The following is a 14,972-nucleotide window of genomic DNA, read 5'->3' as shown; positions in this document are numbered from 1 at the left end:
AGGTCTTGTGCTGGGGGCACAAACAGAACAGTGAACAAAGAAACCTCTGGTACAATCTAATGGGAGATAGTGTAATATACTGTTACAGTAGGAATACATAGCACGTGTTGTGCAACTAATCCAGTCTTCTGAGTTGGGAGAGAATTTTTCAAAAGGCCTAAACAATAAGTAGGGTCAGCCAGGCAACCTGAAGTTGTTCTAGCACACACGAAGGCCAGAAAACAAGTATATGGCACCTGAGGGGAAAGAGAAGTGGTTCAGAATCAGAGGTCTGATTACATGGAGAGCAATATCCCTTTGAGTTTTCCTTAGGAATTTGTCACAAATTTAAATTTGTTCAGATCAGCTGAACTGATCTGATTATAAATAAATCTCTGCAGGGCTTATCTAGTAACATTATCCATTACATGTACTTGATCATACATACTTACTAGAGTTTTTGGAGGACATCATCAAAGTAAAACTTCAAACACTTTAAATTAGAAGGGCCCTCTCATATTTCTAAACCATTCATATAGTGGCATATCCTAAAATACCCAAAAGTTTGGAATGCTTGTAGGCTGATACAGAAACCTCCTGTGTTTTTCTGCTAAAATCATTTCATTTCTTTTCATATATAGGATTATTTTCTATTTTATTTTTTTATTTTTTATTTTTATTATTTTATTATTTATTAATTTATCATTTATTAGTATTTTATTATTCTACTTCAACTCCAAATTTTAGACCTAACAAAGTGTTCCCTATGACGATTGCATGGTAAAATCCTTTTGGGTGTCTCCTTATCTGTGTTTTTCTTTCTTTTTTTTTTTTTCTTTAAAGCTGTATTGTATATTTCTGTTATGGGACAATGTGGCTACTTCATGAGACTTTCAATTCAGATCATTTATATAAAATGTAGTATAAAAGATAAAATCACATTTTAGTTTCTGCATTTTATATACCAAGACTGTGTTGGTTGAAGTACTTTAATGTTTCATTTTAGAAAATTGAATTTTTGAAAATGTTTCCTGCAGGAAGCAAGAAATGAGAAGAGTCCAGATTTGGTACCTACTCCTGCCCCACAGAGCACACCACGAAATACTGTCTCACAGTCAACCTCTGGAGACCCTGAAATAGACAAAAAAATCAAGAACCTAAAGAAGGTGAGACACTTAAGTAAAAATCAGATGTATTTATTGAAAGAAATCCATGAGAAATATATAAAGAGAGGCATCTAAGAAGTTTGTAGCAGTTCTGATTATTGCTTTCTCTCTATGAAATTCTATAATTTGGGAACTGATTTTAGTTCTAGTCACAAATGTCTGATAGCTATTATTAGTTTTTATTATTGATTCTTGGAGTAATAAGAAATGTACATTTGTACAGAAATACACTGAACACTTATACTTAGTATTTCATCAGACATTTGTGAGATAGATAGGAACAGATGTTTATCCCAGTTTTAAAGATGAAGAAACAGAGACAAAAAGAAGTTTATTAATTTGTCTTATTGCAGCCAGTTTGTGATGATGGCCCTGGGGTAAAAACCAGGTTTCTAGAGCCTTCCCAGGCTGCATTACAAAATACCTCTTTTTTTTTTTTTTTTTTTAAGATTTTATTTATTTATTTGACAGGCAGAGATCACAAGTAGGCAGAGAGGCAGGCAGAGAGAGAGAGGAGGAAGCAGGCTCCCTGCCGAGCAGAGAGCCAGATGCGGGACTCGATCCCGGGACGCGAGATCATGACCTGAGCCAAAGGCAGCGGCTCAACCCACTGAGCCACCCAGGTGCCCCTACAAAATACCTCTTAAAGCCAAACACATTGTCTGGGTATAGTGAAGTGCTGGAAGAAGTAGTAAAGTTGGTGATATATTTACATACTTATAGATGTACATATATAATATAATAATTACTTGAGAACTTGAAAATTTTTTTGCCAAATCCCATGTTCTTAACATATTCAATTTTACATATAAGTTAAAAAACAAAAAATTTTGCCTTAGCATTTTAACAGACTATCCTTGATCCAAAAGTAAGGTAATTGTTTTTTCTTACTCATTTTTCCAATCCATGTGATTGCGTTATTACTAAGAAAATTTGCATTCTGAAATTACTTGTTCTTCCTTCCTCTTGACTTGTAATATATTTGATATTCACAGAAACTGAAAGCAATCGAACAACTGAAAGAACAAGCAGCAGCTGGGAAACAGCTAGAAAAAAATCAGGTCATTTTTACATGTTTCATTTATGCTTGTAATTACTACCACTCTTCTTTTTATTATAAACAATTATTTAATCAAGTGGGAGAGCTTATAATTGAAAAACTTAATTTGAAAACATATGCCATATATTTGGTAAAATGTTTTCACATTTAAAAGAGGATAGGGGAAGATAGGATGTAGATCATGGTGAAGGAGAGAATCACTATTCCCAAGAGGTATACTAAGGCCATTGCTATTAAAAAATTATTAAAATAGATAAACATAGGATTCTCTTCCTTTCTGTATCTCGGGTTATACTGCCCTGTTTGCTCTTTTCTCTCCTTCTGAGGGAAGCCCAAGTGTAGAATGGAAAATTTCTTGGACCCTCAATGTTGCAATAAGACAGCATCTGTCCTTTGCCCCCTTGATTCATACCAGGAAAAAATTAGAGCTTGTTTCCCGGTATTTTTAAATCTCTATTTTCCAGTAGATCTGTTAAAGTATCAGAAATACTCTTTTTATAAACTTTTCTCCTTTGCTGTTTTGGCTGTATATCCAGTAATTATTTTATTTCATTTCCTATTTAATAACTTTGTTGTTTTGAACTTTTCTAGTTGGAGAAAATTCAGAAAGAGAAAGCCCTTATCCAGGAGCTGGAAGATTTGGAATTGGGCGTTTAAAGATTCACAGAAAGCAAGTTCTTACCAGAAATCAGCAAACACATTTTCTGTTAAACCCATTGGTGGACATGAAATATTCATGTGCCCACATTTAATGTTCATCTATAATTTTAACCATTTATCCAAGATTCTGCATATGTTTGAAATTATTTAATAATGTCTGTTAAATTGATTTTTACAACCTGCATCCTTTATCATGTCAACACATGATACAGAAAAGAAACACATGAATTTTTTAATAAGTTTGAAAGATTGAAAGACAGTGTCATTGGTTTTTTATTAGGGGACAGTATTTACCATCCATGTGAATAAAAACATTTAAATTTAATCATCGTTGGCTTTGTTATAACTTCCTAAGTTAACAAGTCCTTTATTAATTAATAACACGAGTTTGGAAATTTTTCCTTTGAATGTATAATAAAATGGCTTTTTTAATCCTAAAGAATTATTATATTGTCCAAATTTTAAATTAAAGCCTTAAAAATCTGATAGTGCTAAACATTAAATTGATTATATTATTTGTAGTATTTGAAATAGTTTTTGTGCTTAGTTCTAAAGTAAATACAGACTTTAAAAATAGAAAATAGTAAAACATTTTATTTTGATATTTCAGATAATAGATCTAGTGATTCAAGGATGAAGTAAATATTTTTGAAACATGAACTATGATTATTTTGCTGTAGTCGAGTCTTATTTTGATTGTTTATTCATATGGTGAGAAAAAGATGTAATGATAATTCGACACTTACCTATGAAAATGAATTTATATATAGTTTTAATGTCTATTACAATTAATTTTTTTTATCAGGTTTACATTTGAAGTCACTTTTTTAAAAGTTTGATTAATTTAACTAATCTGTACACCCAGCTTGGGGCTTGAAATTGGACCTTGAGATCAAGAGACCCACTCTCCTGACTGAGTCAACCAGGCACCCTAACATTTGAAACTGCTTTTATTTCATTTGCCTTAATACAGGTTTTCATTTTCCAGAGGTAATCTTTAAACTGATAGGTAAAAAAATACAGAAACAGCTTGAGAGACAAGAATAAACGACTGAGTTTACTGATATCCCAGAGTTTCTACTAAGATTTATCAGTGATTCATTACAATTCATTGCAAGGATGAATTCATTATTCATCCTTTCCCCACAGGGCAAGGATGTAAATGTAATTCATTACAATTTTGAGTGGTATTTTGACAGGGAGGGATAGTCCAAGATGGCGGAGGAATCGGAGACTTAGTTTTCGTTTGGTCCCAGGAATTCAGCTACATAGCTATCAAATCGTTCTGAATACCTGTGAACACAACCAAAGAGCTAAGAATAGCTGCAACTGTGCAAATGGAAAAGACTACACTCTGCAAGAAAGAAGGTGCAGACAAGTGAATCTGAAGCAATAAATGGGAAGATAAACCGTGGGGAGAAGGAGCTTCTGTCAGCAGCCTGGGCAAGTGATAATAGCAGCGGAGCACAAAATCAGAACTTTTAAAAGTCTGCTCCAGGGTATCTGTCACAGTGGTTTAAGCATCTGTCTTCAGCTCAGGTCATGATCCTGGGGTCCTGGGATCAAACCCCACGTTGGGGTCTTTGTTTAGCAGGGAGTCTGGTTCTCCCTCTGCCCATTGTGTCCCCCTACCCTAGCCTCTGCTCATGCTCTCTCTTTCTCTGTCAAATAAATAAATAAAACAAAATAAAGTCTGCTCCAGTGAGGAACGTCTGTCTGAAAGGTGCTCAGGTGGTAGAGTGGGGCAGAATCCTAGGTGGGACAGCATGGTCTCAGGATCCTTGGGGTCACAGGAAGGGGGAGGTGCCCACATGGCAGAATTCCCAGGCATTGGAGCAGGGAAGCTGGCTGCAATCAGCAAGCCCAGGAGTAGGTTCTCAGCTCAGGGTTGCTGTAAACCAGGAACTGTGGCACAGTTGGGTGACCACTCTCCAAGCAGGGGCCCAGCAAGTGGCAGAACTGTGGCAAAACTATCTCCTTACCTCCCCTGGGAGGAGCTGCATGGGTGGGCACTGTAGGAGTCTACAGGGTTTGAAGACTAGAAACCGGATCATGTGCCTGAGATAGAAACGCTTGGTCACAGGCTGGGTGAGCACACTGGATGGAGACCAGGGAGATAGGAGTGATTGCAGTTTTCATTTTTACACTTATATTCTATGCTTTCATTGTATTTTATTTTATTTTATTTTACTACATATATAAGTTTTTCTTACTTTACAATTTTGGGATCTAGCTTTCTAACAAACAGACCAAAATACACACAAGATCCAGTCTGGTCTGTTCATCTGATTATATTCCTTTTTTTTTTTTTCCCCCTTTCAGGTCCCTTCTGATTTGTTTAGTGTATATTTCTCTGGGGTCATTGTTGCCATTTTAGTATTTTTGTTCTCTTGTTCATCTCTTCTCTGGACAGAATGACAAGATGGGAAAACTCACTTCAAAAAAGAGAAGAAGCAGTACTGACTGCCAGGGACCTAATCATTATGGATATAAGTAAGATGTCAGAACTAGAGTTCAGAATAATGATTTTAAAAATATTAGCTGGGCTTGAAGAAAACATAGAAGACACAAGAATCCCTTTCTGGAGAAATGAACTAAAATCTAATCAAGTCGAAACAAGGGCTATTGATGAGATCCAATAAAAAATGGAGGCTCTAGATGTTAGGATAAATGAGACAGAAGAGAGGACTAGTAGATATAGATTAGTATATAGAAGACAAAAGTGATGGAGAATAAAGCCGAGAGAGATCAACAACTATTATACACAAGAGGAGAATTCGAGGGATAAGTGATCCATAAAGCAAAACAATATTAGAATAATTGGGATCCCAGAAGAAGAGGAGAGGTGGGCAGAAGGTATACTGGAGCAAATTATAGCAGGGAACTTACCTAATCTGGGGAAGGAAACAGGTATCCAAGTTCAGAGAACCCCTCTCAAAATCAAAAATTGATCACACCCTGACATATAGTAGTGAAACTTCGAAATCAAAGAAAGAAAATCCAGTGAAACTGAAACTCAATTACAAGAAGAAATTTGGAAAGAACTCAAATATATGGAGGCTAAAGAGCATCCTACTAAATGAATACGTCAACCAGAAAACTAAAAAAGAATTTTTAAAATTTATGGTAACAAATGAAAATGAAAACACAACTGTTCAAATCTTTGAGATGCAGCAAAAGTGGTCCTAAGAGGGAAGTATATAGCAATACAAGCCTTTTTCAAGAAATAAGAAAGGTCTTAAATACACAACCTAACCCTACACCTAAAGGAGCTGCAGAAAAAAAAAAAAAAAAACCAGCAAATAAAGCCAAAACCCAGCAGGAGAAGGGAATTAATAAAGATTAGAACAGAAATCAATAAAATAGAAACCAAAAGAACTAGAACAGATCAACAGAACTGGGACCTGGTTCTTTGAAAGAATAAGACTGATAAGCCCCTTGCCAGACTTATCCAAAAAAAAAAAAAGGACAAAGGACCCAAATAAATAAAATCATGAATGACAGAGGAGAGATCACAACCAACACAGAAAAAATATAAGAACATATGAGCACCTATATGCCAACAAATTAGGCAATCTGGAAGAAATGGATGCAGTTCTAGAGACAGATAAACTATCAAAACTGAATCAGGAAGGAATACAAAACCGGAACAGAACTAATAGCAAGCAAGGAAATTGAATCAGTAATCAAAAATCCCCTAAAAAATAAGAGTCCAGGGCTGGATGGCTTCCCAGGGTGAATTCTACCAAGTATTTTAAAAAGAATATCTATTCTTGTGAAACTGTTTCAAAAAAATAGAAGTGGAAGGAAAACTTATGAACTCTATGTGGCCAGCGTTATCTCGATCCTCAAACCAGACAAAGACCCAACAGAAAGAATTACAGACCAATATCCCTGATGAACATGGATACCAAGATACTGGCCAATAGGATCCAACAGTACATTAAAAGGATTATTCACCATGACCAAGTGGGATTTATTCCTGGGCTGCAAGGGTGGTTCAACATCTGCACATCAATCAGTGTGATACAATACATTAACAAAAGAAAGGACAGGGGCACCTGGGTGGCTCAGTGGGTTAAAGCCTCTGCCTTCTGCCAGGGTCCTGGGATCAAGCCCAGCATCAGGCTCCCTGCTCAGTGGGGAGCCTGCTTCCCCCACACTCTCTCTGCCTGCCTCTCTGCCTACTTGTGATCTTCATCTGTCAAATAAATAAAATCTTATTTTTTTTAAGATTTTATTTGTTTCTTTGACAGAGACAGATCAGAAGTAGGCAGAGAGGCAGGCAGAGAGAGGAGGACGCAGGCTCCCTGCTGAACAGAGAGCCCGATGTGGGACTCAATCCCAGGACCCTGAGATCATGACCTGAGCTGAAGGCAGAGGCTTTAACCCACTGAGCCAACCAGGCGCCCCTAAATAAAATCTCAATAAAATTTTTTTTTAATTTAAAAAAAAAAAAAGAGGACAAGAACTGGATGAGCCTCTCAATAGATGCAGGAAAAGCATTTGACAAAGCACGGCACCCTCTCTTGATTAAAACTCTTCCAGTGTAGAGATAGAACATACCTCAATATCCTAAAAGCCATAAACAAAAAACCCACAGTGAATATCATTCTCAGTGGGGGAAAATTTCCCCTAAGGTCAGAAGCATAGCAGGGATGTTCACCATCACAACTTGTTCAACATAGTACTGGAAGTCCTAGTCTCAGCAATCAGACAACCAAAAGAAAGAAAGTCATCCAAATTGGCAAAGAAGTCAAATTCTCACTCTGCAGATGATGTGATGCTCTATGTGAAAAATCAAGAAGACTCCACTCCCCAAATTGTTAGAACTCATACAGGAATTCAAAGTGGCAGGTTATAAAAAATCAATGCACAGAATTTAGTTGCATTTCTATACACTAACAATGAGACAGAAGAAAGAGAAAATAAGGAACCGATCCTATTTACAGTAGCACCCAAAACCATAAGATAGCTAGGAATAAACCTAACCAAAGAGGCAAAGGATCTGAACTTAGAAAACTATAGAACACTCATGAAAGAAATTGAGGAAGACACAAAGAAATGGAAAAATGTTCCATGCTCATTAATTGGAAGAGCAAATATTGTTAAAATGTCTATGCTACCTAGAGCAATCTATATATTCAGTGCAGTCGCTATCAAAATACTTCTTTCACAGAGCTGGAACAAATAATCCTACAATTTGTATGGAACCAGAAAAGACCGCAAATAGCCAAAGGAATGCTGAAAAAGAAAACCAAAACTGGTGGCATCATGATCCCAGACTTCAAGCCTGTTACAAAGCTGTAATCATCAAGACAGTATGGTATGGTATGGTATGGTATTTTTATGCTATTTTTATACCAATAAAACTAGACACATAGATCAGCGGGACAGAATAGAGAGCCCAGAAATGGACCCTCAACCCTAATCTTTGACAAAGTAGGAAAGAATGTCCAGTGGTAAAAAGTCTCTTCCAACAGATTCTGTCAGGAAAATTGGACAGCCACATGCAGAAGAATGAAATTTCCTTACACCACATACAAAAATAGACTCAAAATGGGTGAAAGACTTCAGTGTGAGATAGGAATCCACTGAATCCTAGAGAACACAGGCAGCCTCCTCCGTGACCTCGACTGCAGCAACTTCTTGCTAGACACGACTCCAAAAGCAAGGGAAACAAAGGCAAAAATGAGCTATTCATCAAGATAAAAAGCTTTTGCACAGCTAAGAAAACAGTTGACTAAACCAAAATACAACCAACAGAATGGGAAAAGATATATGCAAATGTCTAAGGAGATAAAGGGTTAGTATCCAAAATCTATAAAGAAACCCAATACCTGAAGAACAAATAATACAATCAAGAAATGGGCAGAAGATATGCAAATGGTCGGCAGACACACTAAAATGTGCTCCACATCACTCAGCATCAGGGAAGTACAATCAAAACCACAATGAGGTACCACATCACACTGGTCAGAATGGCTAAAATTAACAAGTCAGGAAACAATATGTTGGCAAGGATGCAAAGAGAGGGGAACCCTCTTACACTGTTGGTAGGAATGGAAGCTGGTACAGTATAGAGGTTCCTCAAAAAGTTGAAAATAGAGCTGCCCTACCACCCAGCAATTGCACTATTAGGGATTTATCCCAGATATACAAATGTAGTGATCTGAAAGGGCACCTGCACCCCAATGTTTGTAGCAGCAATGTCCACAATAGCCAAACTATGGAAGGAGCCCAGATGTCCACTTGACAGATGAATGGATAAAGAAGATGTGGTATATATATATAGACACACACAATGGAATACTACCAAGACATAAAAAATGAAATCTTGCCACTTGTAACCTACATGGATGAAACTAAAGGGTATTATGCTAAGCAGAATAAGTCAATCAGAGAAAGACAATTATTGTATGACCTCACTGATATGTGGAATTTAAGAAACAAAACAGAGGCTCATAGGGGAAGAGAGAAAAAAAGAAAATAAGGCAAAATCAGGGAGGGATGCAACCATAAGAGACTCTTAATCATAGTAAACATACTGATGGTTGCTGGAGGGGAGAAGGGTGCACGGATGGGGTAACTGGATGATGGACATTAAAGAGGACATGTGATCTAAGAAGCACTGGGTATTATATAGGAAACTAATAATACATTATATGTCCATTGAATTTAAATTAAAAAAGAATGAAAAAAACAAAATAGAAAAAAGTTGTGGTATTTTAAATGTTTAAAAATTTTTTAAAAATTAATTACATATTTATAGCAAGAATTTACAGTAAACATTATCTTTAAAATGTTTATCTCAAAGATAGTACCGTTGATTTTTGTTTTAGTCAAATGCGTTTAAATTTTTCCAGGCTAACTCCTCCTACCAAAATTCTTCAGCTTATATTTTTAGAATTGTCTGTATTTCTGTAATCATTTAATCTATTCAACTCTTTCAAAAAAAATGTTTCCTTTCTGAGCATATGTCAAGATAAAAATCACTGATTTCTTTGACTACATATTTTTTTATTTTAAACATATTATCCTCTCGGAGTAAGAGTATGGTGATCGAAAAAAGAGGATAAAGTGATGAAAGTCTGCTTAAGAATGAAATTTTAAATACATTGCTATATTCATTATAAAAGAAAATCTATAAATCCCAGATTCTCATAAAAATCTCCCTTGCTTACTTATCTCAAAAACGTTTTTGGTATTTACCAGAATCACCTCTAAGGACATTATAGTCTTGAGGAGAGGCACTTAAGTAGACACAAAGGCTCTCCTTATCTTTTATGAGTTAAGCAAGTTTCCCAGTGAGGGAAGAGAAAAAAAAACAAAACCCAACTCTACTGTTTAAAAAAAAAAGGAGGGACGCCTGGGTGGCTCAGTTGGTTAAGCAGCTGCCTTCGCCTCAGGTCATGATCCCAGCGTCCTGGGATCGAGTCCCACATCGGGCTCCTTGCTCCGCAGGGAGCCTGCTTCTCCCTCTGACTCTGCCTTCCACTCTGTCTGCCTGTGCTTGCTCTCACTCTCTCTCTCTCTCTTACAAATAAATAAATAAAATCTTTAAAAAATAAATAAATAAATAAAAATAATAAAAAAAAAGGAATTCTTCTCTTAGGAAAGAAAAAAGAGATGATCATTTGTGTCAAAAATGATATTTGTGGGGCACCTGAGTGGCTCAGTGGGGTAAAGCCTCTGCCTTCGTCCCAGGTTCAGGGTCCGAGATCAAGCCCTGTACCACCACTTTCCTGGCATTTCTCTGAGATCCTGAGACAGGACAGAGCCAAATACAGGTCCTATTTTTGCTGTCTTAAATCAGGAGTCATAAAAGTGCACTTCTAAAAGTTTTTATAACATATAGAATCATATTTTAAGTGAATTTGAAAATTCAAAGCCTTTGGTTTTACCTAAACAATTCCTGATATGGCCACTAGAGGGCTCCAAAATCAGAGCGTTGTATAAGGAAATTAAAGAATTAGAAATCTTACAACATATACTGAAAAATATACTCACTCACTTAAAAGTTACCAGTCTAATAGGCTGGTTTGCTGTTTTTTCTTTTTTTCATTGCCGAGTTCCTTGAATTAACCTTCTTTACCCTTGCCATCAGACTTATTTCTACCTTTCTCCTGATTCTGTCAGTTATCTATTGGCTGCAAATGAATCATGTCCCAGGAGGTTACTTATAGGTCAAATATTTACAAAATGGAATGTGTTTTCCTAGAGAGGTAATAATGGAACTAGTTACTGGTGCTGAGGTGAGCCCATGAAGTATTAAATGGGAAAACTATGTATACATTTTTTTTATTTGAGAGAGAGAAAGAGAGAGAGAGCGGGCGCAAGCTGGGGGGAGGGGCAGAGGGAGAGGGAGAAGCAGACTCTCCTGCTGAGCAAAGAGTCTGATGTGGGACTTGATCCCAGGACCCTGAGATCATGACTTGAGCTGCAGGCAAATGCTTAACTGAGCCACCCAGGCACCCTACTTTTTTTTTTTAAGGCAACTTAAAAATTAATTTTAAAAAACTAGCACCAGAATAAGAAATATATACAAAGAGAATGAGAATTCCTTTAGAAATTTTGTATGCTACTTTAAAAAAAAAAAAAAAAGATTTAAATGAAGAAAAATATTTTTTAGGCTATTACTAAGGACGATTTTGGTCATTTTTGTGTGCTTTAGATACTCGTTCTTTACCGAATACATGCAAACATATCTTCTCTTTTCTTTGATACAAATTTTCACTATACTTTAATTACAACTGAGGTAATTTGGTGTTTACAAATGAAGGAAAGAAAGGAGATTCCTTTTCCTAAGATCACTAAGCAAAAAAATGGAAGCAGTAAGAAAAGAAAAAGGAATTACAGAGAAAAAGATATACAGGAGATACACAGAGGAAGACGGAAAGCAAGGGAGAAGTGAAGGAAAGACATTGGAATTGGGTCAGAGTCGTCACACCCAGGCAACTTCTCAGTTGCTTATTTGAGCCGGGGAGGAATGGAGGGTTGGTGAGCACACCTGGAAGAGAAAATAGGTACTATGTAACCCCGAGATAGTTGCAGATCAAGCCTGATGTGACTTGGGAATACCTTCAGAAATCTCTTAGGAATTTAGTTCTTTTTCGAAGAAAATGGAGGTGTATTTTTAGAGTCCTAAAAGACTAGCAAAGCACAGTTGCTTACATTTCCACTAAGGCAAAATTACTCCTAGGCACAGTTTTGTTTTCCATGTTCATTTGAAGCTAAACAAGTCAAGTCCTAGAATTGTGATATCACCAGAGAGAATCTTTTATTGTGCCCAGCCTGTTTTTTGTTTCTGTTTTTGCCTCCTTCCCCACATCCTTTGACATCTGGTACCCACTTAAGGAACCTGAAGTCCCTGGCTTGTGCTTCCTCCCCCAAGCCCCTGATTGAAATCATATGTTTGGACCATAAAACCTAGGCAGACATCGCATTTGAACACTGACAGTGAAAGACTTTCTCAAGGAATTTAAATAGTTTGGTAATGATGAAAGTAGAGATGCGATACACCTTGGGCATAGAAGGAATGGCCCCAGTGCAGAATAAAAATGTGGAGTTCCTTGTTCAAAAAGAAGAATTTCAAGATGGTGATGGCGGTTAATAAGCTGAGTACAGACCCCCTCCCCCCCTTTTTAAAAGTGAATTCTATCCCCAAGATGGGACAAACTCATGACCCCAAGATCAAGAGTCACATGCTCTACTGACTGAGCCAGCCAGTCAGCTGGCCCTTCTAAGCACTGAGTCCTCTGAAATGGACTCACAGCCATGAAGCTAGCCTTGTGTAGAAGCTACTGGAATTTCATCTGATGTAAAGTCTACTTAGTTTATAGACATCCTCCCGCTCCCTGGAGGAGGAAGTGATAGTGCCTGACCATAACAAGACTGTTATGGTATTGGGTTGGCAGCTGCTGAGGAAAGGAGGATTTTTTTTTTTTTTAACTTTTTTTAGAGTAGTTTTAGGTTCACAGCAAAACTGAACTGTAGGTACAGAGATTTCTCATATATCTCCTGCCCCCACACATGCATAGCCTCCTCCATTGTCAACATCCCCACCAGAGTTGTACATTTGTTACAATTGATGAGTACAATGACACATCACCCCCAACCCAAAGTCCATAGGTCGCATGAGGCTTCATGATATACAACACTCTTGACATATGTTCTATGGGTTTGGACAAATGTTTAATGACAGGTATCCATCATAGTATCCTACAGAACAAATTCACTGTCCTAAAAGTCCTCTGCTCTGCCTATTCATCTCCCCACTCCCACCACTGACAACTGCTGGTCTTACTGTCTTACTTTTGCCTTTTCCATAATGTCATTTAGTTGGAATCATACAGTACGCAGTCTCTTCAGATCGGCTTCATTCCCTCAGTAATATGCATTTAACATTCTCTCATGTCTTTTATGGCTTGATAGTGCTGAATAATATTCCACTGTCTGGATGTACCACAGTTTATTTATCCGTTCACCTACTGAAGGACATCTTGGCTGTCTCCAAGTTTTGGCAATTGTGAATAAAGTTGCTATAAACATTAGTGTGGTTTTTGTATGGACATGAGTTTGATCCTAGGCCTTTTATCCTAGGCCTCTTGATGCCTAGGTAATAACTGATTACTATGAAATATGATGACTAAGTAGGGAGTTCAGTTCTCAGTGTTAAAGGGCCACAGTGCAAGGAAGGCTCAGTGAATTTGCCTTGAAGCATTAGTAGAAAGGTTTAGAATTTTTTTTTTTTTGGAGGGGTTTACACATTTCATGTAGACTTATTCTAGAAAATATTATTAAGAAATACCTTTTTAAAAAAAAAAACCTGCATTTTCTAACTATTGATGAAAGATAACTATTGGTATTTGTAAATTGAACTTTTATCTAGCAACCTTTCTGGACACCGAGTTTGTAGGTTCTTTTTGGTTTTCTATGTATAAAACTACATTGTTTATAAACAGTGAAAGTTTTGTTTCTTTCTTCGCAGTCCTTACATGTTCTACTTTTTCTTATTATTAAATTTTAAAGGTACAATGCACAGTTGTACAATTAAGAACAATGCTGAACAGGAGCTGTGAATGTGGGTATATTTGACCTGTTTCTGACTGAACTGGGAATTTCTTGGGATTTTAATGTTTCAAGTTAAGGATGATATCTGCATTTTTTGTTAGACAACTTTTATCAGGTTAAGAAAATTTCCTTCTAGGGCGCCTGGGTGGCTCAGTGGGTTAAGCCGCTGCCTTCGGCTCAGGTCATGATCTCAGGGTCCTGGGATCGAGTCCCACATCGGGCTCTCTGCTCAGCAGGGAGCCTGTTTCCCTCTCTCTCTCTCTCTGCCTGCCTCTCCATCTACTTGTGATTTCTCTCTGTCAAATAAATAAATAAAATCTTTAAAAAAAAAAAAAAAAAAAAAAAAGAAAATTTCCTTCTAGGGCGCCTGGGTGGCTCAGTGGGTTACGCCGCTGCCTTCGGCTCAGATCATGATCTCAGGGTCCTGGGATCGAGTCCCGCATCAGGCTCCCTGCTGAGCAGAGAGCCTGCTTCCTCCTCTCTCTCTCTCTCTGCCTACTTGTGATCTCTCTCTGTCAAATAAATAAATAAAATCTTTAAAAAAAAAAAAAGAAAAGAAAATTTCCTTCTAAGTCATTGAGAATTTTATAATAAAGGAGTTTATCAAATTCCATGGAAATGATCACATGATATATCTCCTCTAATCCATTATTGCAAAGGATTCCCACAGACTTCTTCTTCTTTTTTTTAAAGATCTTATTTATTTATTTGACAGACAGAGAGATTACAAGCAGGCAGAGAGGCAGGCAGAGGGGCAGGGAGTAGGCTTCCTGCTGAGCAGAGAGCCCCATGTGGGGCTTGATCCCAGGACCCTGGGATCATGACCCCAGCCGAAGGCAGAGGCTTTAACCCACTGAACCACCCAGATGCCCCTTGTGATGTATTTCTTAACACATTAATTTAAATCTATTTCCTTTCTCCTACTGCAAGGTCCCATTGCCACTGACACCAATATAACCACTCACTTGCTTTATCCCACATTACATGCAGCAGTCTTAGAATAATAATACAAACAAAATAGTATCACCATCAGT

General features: G+C 37.2%; 1 protein-coding gene across 6 annotated transcripts in view; it reads left to right on the top strand.

Moving 5' to 3' along the window:
• The window catches only part of EIF2A (eukaryotic translation initiation factor 2A), a 35,685-nt gene extending 32,495 nt beyond the window's left edge, over positions 1–3,190 (top strand). For all 6 annotated transcript variants that reach the window (XM_059163770.1, XM_059163769.1, XM_059163768.1 and 3 more), the window contains 3 exons: positions 1,017–1,145; positions 2,141–2,206; positions 2,797–3,190. In XM_059163770.1, the coding sequence (XP_059019753.1) occupies positions 1,017–1,145; positions 2,141–2,206; positions 2,797–2,862 (261 nt within the window). In that variant the 3' untranslated portion in view covers positions 2,863–3,190. The remainder of the gene's footprint in view (positions 1–1,016; positions 1,146–2,140; positions 2,207–2,796) is intronic.
• The last annotated feature ends 11,782 nt before the right edge of the window (positions 3,191–14,972 follow it).

Source organism: Mustela lutreola, chromosome 2, assembly GCF_030435805.1.
Source record: "Mustela lutreola isolate mMusLut2 chromosome 2, mMusLut2.pri, whole genome shotgun sequence".
NCBI lineage: Eukaryota > Metazoa > Chordata > Mammalia > Carnivora > Mustelidae > Mustela > Mustela lutreola.
Note: the sequence above shows the minus strand (reverse complement) of the source record. Positions and strands in the feature narration are given on the sequence as shown.